The 10537-nt window shown below is 41.0% G+C and overlaps 1 protein-coding gene across 1 annotated transcript; it reads left to right on the top strand.

The window, feature by feature from the left end:
* The first annotated feature begins 1052 nt into the window (after positions 1-1052).
* On the top strand, positions 1053-9555 carry LOC144640612 (diphthine methyl ester synthase-like). Its single transcript, XM_078499708.1, has 7 exons — positions 1053-2484; positions 2822-2885; positions 5257-5365; positions 6272-6392; positions 7144-7183; positions 7533-7636; positions 9057-9555. Exons 3-7 carry the CDS (start codon positions 5336-5338, stop codon positions 9260-9262), a joined length of 501 nt encoding a protein of 166 aa, XP_078355834.1. The 5' UTR covers positions 1053-2484; positions 2822-2885; positions 5257-5335; the 3' UTR covers positions 9263-9555.
* The last annotated feature ends 982 nt before the right edge of the window (positions 9556-10537 follow it).

The following is a 10537-nucleotide window of genomic DNA, read 5'->3' as shown; positions in this document are numbered from 1 at the left end:
AACCTTATAATAATTTTTCATGGAAGGCAATCTATCCTGCGCACTGATTGTAAAATAATACACTAAGTAGGTTATCTGCCTCCCAGCTTGCAGTAAGCAATACCTTGATCACACATTGTTGAAAAATTGTTGTCACTGACCAAAAACTAAAAGCGGACGTTTCGGTTAAAAATTACTGTAACCTTCAGCGTAAGGGTATAACTACAGAATAAGCAGGGACCGCGCAGAGGGAGGGGCTAGGGGGGCTTTAGCCCCCCACTTTTGTGCAAAAATAAATAAATAAATAATATAAAAAATAACGAAGCAAAAAATTTGTGCGTTCAGTAATAAGAGAAAAAAGTTACTGGCAAAGTAGACGCGCGCAGATAAGTTAACAACAAACATTGTCATAAATTAGTTATAAGTCGCTATAATTATTGCAAGCGAACCTCTCATGAAAACGTAATTGGTTAATTTCAATCCGAAATCATGACTGGGTTAAGTTTATAAGGGCCCAACTATATGGCGAATTTCAGGCCGGTTTGCCGGGCTGGAATTTTGTTGCTATTACATGGAGAATTGCAGGCTCAAATTGAAAACGCGAGCAATGAGGATTTTTAGCCCGTTTCCCCGAGCCCGTTTCCAGCCCGGTTTCAAAAACCGGGCTGGAAATTTCACCCCGGGCTGAAATTCGCCATGTAATCAGGCCTTTAGGCTCCCAAAAAAAATTGTTCAGTTGATAGAGGTGCGATAATAACAGTCCCGACCTTGATCTTTTAAAATTAAGCATAAAAAAATTGCTCCTCTTTTTTATGTGTCCTGGTTTTATCTTAATCAGCGAGAAGTTTCACGGATTGGTGAGTAATGACGGTCCCATCGCAAGTTTTGTTGAGCAACGTATCTTTATGGAAATGAAATTTAGTTTGCTATTTATAAATGTATTTTTTGTCATTTTAGAGGAATTAACATCAAATTTTTCAAGCATATACCCCCCCCCCCCCCCGCTTATTTCGATCATGCGTCCGTCTTTAGCCACCCAACTCTAAAACTTCCTGCGCGGGCCCTGAAAGCTCATTTGGTTTAGTAGTCACTGTCGAGCCAAATGAGTCACTAAATCTACACACCGAGGATATCCACTGCCAAGCCAAACAAGCCACTAAATCTACACACCGAGGATATCCACTGCCAAGCCAAACAAGACACTAAATCTACACACCGAATACATGGAGCACATTACAATAATTCCTCGTTCTTTACATCTACTGCCGAGCCAAACGAGCCACCAGATACACACCATCTTCAAAAGTGGCCCTGCATTCTGTAGTTGCTCCAGCGTAAGTTCAAATGGCGTCCAAATTGTTGGGGAGCTTGAGCATGGGGAAGGTACCTATCAGAGGGGTGGTGGTGCCAGGTGAAACAGAGCCTCAAGTGGGGCACGCAGGTATCCATGACAACCCTGAGAGAGGCAACCACCACCAGGCACTGTCACACTACAAACATTAGTGAAGATACTTACCATCCCACCACCAATCCACCAATGAGGGAGTGGGGGTGAGAGTGCAAACTGCACCACACAAGCCCATTTCGAAAGCTCAAAACATGTGCTGAGCGCGTAGGGTATAACAACCCTGTAGGAGCCAACCACTGGGGCATTGTCACACTAAAAAAAGTGGAACCTTGATATTTACCTTATACTTACCAAAGAGGGAGGGAGGGAAGGGAGCAAAGTCGACAAGCACAGTCCCGTTTTGGGCGATCCTTTTCCGCCTCCATTTTCGCTCAATATTCTCCCGTTTTTGGAACTTTACTCCAGCAAAGTAAGATAACTTTTTCTCTGCCACACTAGCCTTTTTTCCATGATCCTTTGTCATTTCTCTATGGTATCTCGGGCAATCATCTCAGGCTTCTTTTACCTTTAGGGCTTCCTAGTATGAGCCCGCAGTTTTTTGGACGTGGTAATGTGATTGATTGCTTCAACTTTGTGGTTTTGTACAGTTTTTAGTTGGTATTTCCATTGACTATGATCTCAAAATACAGGAAATGGCATCTTAGAGGCCTATATTGGCTGCGACCAAAATCTCCCGTTTTTTCATCTCAGAGGGTTGGAATCTCTGGCATTTAACCACATATAAGCCTTGCAAATCCCTGCACATCACTCCTTAGCATGCTTAGTGCATGGCCCTTAGATTACCCCTGACCCATATTGGCTTGATTTAAACTTAACCTAACGTACATTAATTTTAGCCACTTGTAAACATTGAAGACTAACAATGCACAATTATGTTGAAATTGTTGCCAAAGATCACTGAAAATAAGCAGTGTCATATCCAGACCTTCTTGCAAGGTCTGCTTGCAAAGGGGGGCAAAAATATTTTCAACCCTTCTGGTCTTAAGAACTTTCATCCACAAGGACCCTTCCTTATGTATCTTCAAATATATTTCAGGAAGAATTTTATGGATGCAAAATCCAGTTAGCTGACAGAGAAACTGTGGAACAAAATTCTGGTAGGTAGTTTATCCTTTAATTTGTGATTGAGTGATCATCTGACTGACTGACTGACTGACTGACTGACTGACTGACTGACTGACTGACTGACTGTAGAAAGGAAAGAGGGAAGGACTGACTGACTGACTGACTGACTCGCTCGCTCGCTCACATGCTCACTGACTGTAGAAAGGGAAGAAGGAAGGAAGGAAGGACTGACTCACTCGCTTGCTCGCTTACCCACCCACTAACTGTATAAAGGAAAGAAGAAATGAAGCACGGAAGTGTTTCATTACTTTTTGTACAGGTTGGTCAGAGCAATATTCCAAAGAGCTAAAGGGATCTTCTTTTCCACAGATCTTCTTCTCGAGCATGCTAAGGACAAAGATGTAGCTTTCTTGGTTGTTGGAGATCCATTTGGGTGAGAAAAGTGCTGTGTTTGTTAGTAGTAACTTATATAGGTTTTGAAGAAATTCTCACAGCTGTGACAATCACTTGTAGAACTGAAGTATCCTCACTTTTATACTACATCTATATAGGGTTCAGTGTATGCTCACTATAGAGTGTCCAATATTGGTTTATCAGGATACAGGATGGGGCTTAAAATCGAGGCAGAGATTTGGGATTAAATAACCCTTGTGGGAAGCATGATATGCTATACTTTACAGCCATGATGCAAAAAGTTGAAAAGAGTGGGATGAAAATAACAAATCATGTGACTCCAGTCACTTTCTACCATGTCAAAGAGGAAATCATCCGGGAAGGATTCTGACTGGGCTGTGATGACATGTTGCCTCCTCCACAGGCAACTCTGTTGCTGAGGGAAGACAAGGAACAAACAAAAGGGAGATAAACGAGAAAGACTAGGAATGAAAGGGAGAGGACGAGAAAGACTGGGAACAAAAGCTGTGCTACTCTCTTTTCTCCTTGCATGACTCTCTGCTTCCATTTCTAGTCTTTCTTGTTCTCCTCCCTTTTGTTTGTTCCTAGTCTTTCATCAGCAGGGGGAGTTCTAGATGACAAGATGGGAGAAAATTCAATGTTAAGAAGTGAGATTGAAAATGCCTTTTTGTTAGCCTGCGTGGCAGGCGTAAAAAGGGAAGGGAAAGGGAGAGGGGAAAAGAAGGGGAAGAGGGAACGCCTGCCGTAAGAACCCGGTATTTTGCATAACGCCCACCAATTTTCCCGTAATCCAATTTAGTAACTGTCAGTTAACTGTTAGTACGTTAACCAATCAGAACGCAGCGCACGCTTCTTAGACACACAGGAATATCTGTTTCCCGGGACTCCGGAAGCGCAAGTATTTTTGTGCAAAGTAGAAAATCTCACCTCGGGACAGCCATGATTTAGCGTGAAAATGTCCGCAACTCCTACAAAGAGTTCAAAACAGGCCGAAAAAAGAAAGAAAACAAATTCAATGATCGCTGTCGATTCTGTGCTGTGGTATTTGAAAGTCCATCAGGTTCAAGAGCGTCGTTTGAAAATTTATTTACGAAATCGACAAGGCAAGAGAGTCCAGGAACAGTTCTAGCAGATTGCTGTTCTTCGATTGGATTTCCGTTACTTAAATTCCAAAGTTTGTCAGAACGCGTTTGCAGAAGTTGCGGCCGCAAAATACGAAATGCTGCGGAGTTTTATTATTTTATCAAGACAGCTGTAACTTCCAGAAATGCCACTGCTTTTCCGGCGGCGAATTGTGAGTCAACGGTCGAAGAAATCGGCACCAAACGTCAACTTCCAACAACGGTTACTCCGGAACGAAAGCAAGGAAAAAGGTCTACAACAGAACCAGATAAACATTTAACGGAGCGGTGCAATTCAAGGAAGTCGCTGCAGTTTTATGTTGAAAGTGCAATTGGGGAAATCGAAGACACGGCTGAAGGCGAAAAGGCGACAAAGGATCAAGATCAAGATCATCGCTCGATAATTTGGACAAGTCAGCCACAGGGTAGCCCAATGATTCCAAATCCTGGAGCTGATCTTCGATAATGCTCTTCAGTGGCGAAATAACGAGAATCGCTGCATTATCGCACTGATTTTCGTTTAATAGTTCGTGTTTCTTTGCACGCACAAACATTTGATAAATCAAACTCTTGCCGTAACCAGTAGGCAAAACCGCCAGGACATCTCTACGGCTAGAAGAGCCTTGACAGCAGATTCTTGCTCCGGTTTCAAGACAATATTCCATTAGCTAGGTTTAAGTTTCTTAAAGCACTTGCTAATACGTCCATGACCGCCGCCATCTTAGTTGTTTGTGAAAGAAAATTGTGAAACTTGCATTTTACAATACCCATTGTTTCCTAGCCAATCAGAATTTTGCGGCCGCCAGCGGCCGCAGAAATGGACAAAAGGGGGTTCTTAGAGCAGGCGTCCCTCCCCTTCTCGTCCCCACTCCCCCTCCGTTGTTTCCTTCTTTCTCTCCCTCTCCCAACTCCCCCTGCCTCCCCTTTCGACGCCTGCTACGCAGGCTACCTTTTTGTAGCCCTATATTAATCACTTACCTTTTCCTATTGTCCTTTCTTTTATAAGATGAGCTGGCTATTAAAAGAAAACATCACAATATGTACGATCTTAGTGAAATATGCAGTTTTTCATTATTTTGTTTCCTCAACAACTAAAAACCAAGTCAACTGTTTATTTGCTAATAGGTGTTGTTTTTTCTGTCAAATTTAATAGAGATTACACAAACTTATACCTTTTTGCAAAACATTATCAAAAATCATTTGTCTCACGTCAGCATTTTTGTGTATATCGGTTCAGTAATAATTTATTGAATAATACTTTGTTGTTAGGGCTACTACTCACACAGACCTTGTGTTGCGAGCACACCAGCTGAACATCCCTTACCAAGTTATCCATAATGCTTCCATTATGAATGCCATTGGATGCTGTGGTCTTCAGGTATTAATTTAACATGATATAAAGTTACTCTGAGTAGTTTAACCAAGGAAACCATTTTAATTTTGTGCTTCCACTGTGTTCCCTTTCTGAAGGTGATAGGTAATTTTCACCCAGCACCTGCGAGGAACTACATTGCTGACAACTTTGATTTTTACCAATAAATGATCCAGAAGTTTTTCAAGAATTTGCTGATTACTCTACCAGCTGTTTTCAAGTATTTTAACCCATAAATGTTTGTGCCAGCAAAAACTGACCATGACAAGCATTGGCCTTTGTTACACCTCTGATGGCATCACCTTTGCCAAACTAAGCCATAACATATACCGTATTTATTCGATTGAGCACCCTGAACCTCGAATAAGCACCTACCTTGAAGGTAGGAAAAGTTAATAAATGCCCAGCCTCAAATAATCGCCCACCCCCCCCCCCCAAAAAAAAAAAAAAAACTGAAGTGCACAAGAGGAATATTGTGAGAGTTCGCTAATTGACCATAGTGACAATTGAGATTGAAATTGACTAAGTAGTACTGAGGGACTTCCACACCAAAGACCAAGTTTTCTTAGTATTTTACAGAAACTGTCAATGAACAGTTTAAATTGTGCTTTGGTACATCTTCACATATTGTTGATATTTATTGTTTTGTTGCAAAATAAACTCACTACTTGCTGAAAATGGTGAAGATTTAATAAGTGCCCAGCCTCGAATAAGCGCCCACCTTGAATAAGGGCCCACCCCAACTAAGCACCCACTCTAATGGTCCAAAAATTTAATAAGTGCCCATTGCTTCATGCATCACTTTTTCTTGCTCAATACATATACCTTTATGTATTTTCAGTGGTAATTTATCAGTTGTTTGTAATCGTTTGAAATGACTCACAACATTGCATCTTTTACTGTAAATTTTAGCTGTACAACTTTGGAGAGACAGTATCTATAGTACTTTGGACTGACAACTGGAAACCAGACAGTTTTTATGACAAGATTGCATCTAACAAAAAACGAGGCCTGCATACACTCTGCTTATTAGGTAAATGCTCACCATTTAATGGGCTCTCAAAGCAAATCAGATTGAAATCAGAGAAGGAATTTTTTCTTTTCAAGACATGTGAAGGGGCCAGATCACCTTTCTACAGATGGTAATTTTGAGCATGTATAATATGCGATACAGCAACATGCTAACTGCAAGCTACCTAAAGTAACTACAGGCTAACTGGAGTGCTATTCAGGCTTACCAATAGTGTTTTTTAGGCTTACCAGAATGGTTGGCATGACTTGCATGACTTGCAGGCCACGTGACTCTTGCGAACCAGAAATCCCTAATCCCAATATGAAAGCTACCCTGCAAGCTACCTAAGCTAACTCCAGGCTAACTGGAATGACTTATATGACTCACAAGCCCACAGTTTGTTAAGACACAGTAATTATTACTTAATGTGTGTTACCCATTGAAATATGTAATGATATTTTTAGTTTGGGGTGTGATAAGAGAGGACAGGAAGCAAAATTTTCAAAGTGGCAGGAACTGCGAAAAGTAAGAAAAAGTTTCCAACATCACATGATATTTTGCAATACAAAGAGCTCAAAGAGGCAGGAACCGTTAAAGAAGGAGTGGGAATGGTAAAGAGAGCAATAAGTTCACCTGCACCACCCTCCCCTCCCCCTTACTGTTTACCACATCATTTTGACTTTGAAAATCTAGTCTTAACGGGTGTAAGGCAGTGTTTTGTATTCTTCAATTGTTATCCCTTTTAATTACTGGCATTAATTGCTTTTTGTAGACATAAAAGTAAAGGAACAGTCCCTGGAGAATTTAATGCGGTAAGTGAGAAAGTTCAGCTATGGAAAAACAGATGTTTTTTTTTTTTTTTAACTTGTACCAGTTTTTTGTGAACTGAATATTTTTGCTGGCTGATAGATCTACTTACCTTATTGTTACTTATTTTCGCGATTTTCGCGATTTTTTGAAAATCGCGAAATTAAAGACCCGCAAAAATTAATTTTAAACGATTTCTATTGTATTTTTTTATGCTAATTACGTATTTTTGGCCAAATCGCGAAAATTAAGTCTCGCGAAATATTCCTGTTCCATTTTCGCGAAATTAAGTACCCGCGAAAATAAATAACAATAAGGTATAACAAAGCATCTCATAATTAAACTTTTTTTCAGAGGGAGGAAGATATTCGAGCCTCCACGCTACATGAGTGTAAATAAAGCTGTAAGCCAGTTGTTGGATGTTGTCAAGAACAGAGATTTGAAAGGGGAACCTCCAGGTATACATATATTAAAGTGACTGCGATTTTACTCTTAAGGCCTGGCTAAACTAGGAAACTTTGTTTTAGAACATTGTTGCGGAGGCAAATGTTTTCGAGTTTAGCTGCGCGGGAGACATATGTTGCGGAAACAAATTTTGCTTGTCTCGGAAACAAAATATTGCTTCCCGGACACAAATTTTGCTTCCGAAACATATGTTGCCCACCATGGAAGCAATGTTGTCTGGTTTGTGCACATGCTTGACACTTTGGTTAAGGGTGCTGGTGTTGTAATCTGGTGGTCCCCAGTTCAAGACCTGCCCTTGCCACTAGCTGGATTTGTTTCTCGGTTGTCCGGAGTTCAAATCCTCGACCACGATTTGTATATAGCCAACTGGTCTGCCTCCTGCCAGTTGGGATTTTTAACCTAGTTATGTTCATTTAAAAGTATTTGTTTCCTCTGTTTCAGTGGCATGCCTGTAAACTAGCTAACTCGTTGAGATATGAAGCTAAGTGCATGACCATATATTTTTTTGTTTTTTTGTTTTGTTTTCGGAACATTGTTTCCACGTTTAGCCACCTGGGCAGCAAAACGTTTCCTTGCTTCCCGCTAATTAGGCACTTAAGGAAACATGACAAGGAACAATGTTTCCTAGTTTAACCAGGCCTTAACAAAGAGTATGGCGCTAGTTTATCCTTTCTATGACAAACGGAAAACCAAAATCTAAGCGAACACATCTTGCCAATCACGGCAAACGTAAATTGCCCAGTTAGCCAATCAGAACTCCAGGCTAAAACGTGCTACCCGTGCCAAGCGTTTGAAAACGCGCGTAAGCCAGTGTAGCTTCAATTTGTCCTGATTGGTTGAAAATCCAGCCTCTTACTCTGATTAGTTAGAACACGCTTGACGAGTTTTTAAGAGAGTAGCAAACGCAAAAACCAAACTATGATTAATTTAATAAAACAAAAGCATCTACAACAACATTTCCCATAGAAAGCTCTTTTCCACTGCTTTCGTAAAATGTACTCTGGTTATTAAAGAAAACAAACTAGAAAACAGTTGATTTGTAATTAAAAAGGTAGGAAAATGCATGAAAATTCGTCTCACCCAAACACAGTTTCTCATTACCGAGAAAAAGACTGAGTGTCGTCAGCAAACTTTCATTGCATCCAGAACCTTTCGTCAGGAGGTGTAGTACGAAACAGAATGTTTGCTTAGGAAACTTAATAGTTTGCTGACGGACAAACAATTGTAATTTTGATGACAAATAAAACCTTTCTCCGTGTCAATTGGTTCACGAAGATGCAAACAAGTGTACTTTGTTCGCGGCTCACGTGTGTGTGGTTTAAAATGTGTATTGAATCAATTTGTTTTTCCTTTACACCTCACAGACGTTATGAAATCAAAGAAAACTTTCTTATTTTTCCTTTACTTTTTTAGCTTACACAGATGCCTCCATTGCAGTGGGCCTGGCACGAGTTGGCTCAGCCAATCAGCAGATAGTATGTGGCAGTATGAAGGAGCTGTTGTCACGTGACCTTGGCCCGCCGCTACACTCGCTTGTTATACCTGGACACTTGCATTTTATAGAAAAGGACATGCTTAGAATATTTGCTGTGGATCCTAGTATACTTGACGAGAGCTGACATGCACACAGAGACAACTATTCTCCATCGCAGCCGTTGTTTGGGCTTGTCACGCAACGCTCCCACCCCCACCGGTAGCATTGCGTGACGACCCAAGAAACGGCAACTAAGAGAAAACCTAGAGACTATTGCTAACGAAATGCAAACCATTATCTTTGTCGTTCAACACTCGTCGACTTGAGTTTACCACTAGAATCTCAGCTAATCTCTAATAAAAGGGTGTGTGTTGAAGGCGTTACATGTAATACCAACGAAAACTGATGATAAAATGAATAAATGTCAATTAAAAAACAGTGCAAATACCGTAAAGTTCCGAAAGTAAACCAAAACCAAAGTAATAACTCTGGCCAATCACAAAAGACAGTCAGCCAATCAAAACTCGAAGCAAATACACGTAGCCGGCACGCAGCTCGGGAAAACGTGTGTGAGCGAGTTTTGGTTTTACTTCTGATTGGCTGAGGTAATGGCGCGAGATTTTTAAACCAATATGAAAACTCAAAGCAAACGCAAATTACTTTCGACACTCAAGTGAAAACCACTCTAACGGCTTTTTTGACTAGTTATTTTCGGACCAGCAACAACAACAAACTTTATTTCACGTTTGCATGGGGAGCAGGGATGGCGCAGTAATGAATGCACTCGCCCCTCACCAATGTGGCCTGGGTTCGATTCCCCTTGCTCCGACGGTTTTTCTCCGGTTTTCTCCCTCCACAAAAACCAACACTGCTAAATTCCAATTCGATCGGGAACAGTGGACGATGGAAGTGCCACTGCAACTTCCCATTTTATTTATTTTTATCTTATTTCGCTTTAGAATTTTACATGTATTGTGACAACAGCCGTCTATCAAATGAAGCTGGTGCGAGTCGAGTCGGTGTCGCAGTGATCTTGGTATCCCCCAATATTAGGCACCCCCGTACCAAGATCCCTAGTGATCTTGGCATCCCCTGAGGGGATGCCAAGATCACTAACAGCGTCGAATACAGCAGACTGGGGCAAGTGAAGCAAACCAAAATTCCACTCAAAGACCATTTTGCTTTATCACAAAGCTTTGTTCGCAAATTTAATCGTTCTTAGCAAACAATATTAGCGTCTTTGCAGATATTGGCAAAGGAAAACAAACCGTTTGTCGGTTTGATTCAAGTCCGCGCAATTATTCTTAAAGCCGAACCACGCGCCGGAATCTCTTATACTAACACGCACATGGTGCTTATCGATAAACTTTTCAAGGCAGGTTAATATTTCAAACATAAACGATTGTAAGAGATTCCAATT

Source organism: Oculina patagonica, unplaced genomic scaffold, assembly GCF_052425735.1.
Source record: "Oculina patagonica isolate OP01 unplaced genomic scaffold, crgOcupat unplaced383, whole genome shotgun sequence".
Classification (NCBI taxonomy): Eukaryota; Metazoa; Cnidaria; class Anthozoa; order Scleractinia; family Oculinidae; genus Oculina; species Oculina patagonica.
This window is presented reverse-complemented; position numbering and strand designations above follow the sequence as displayed.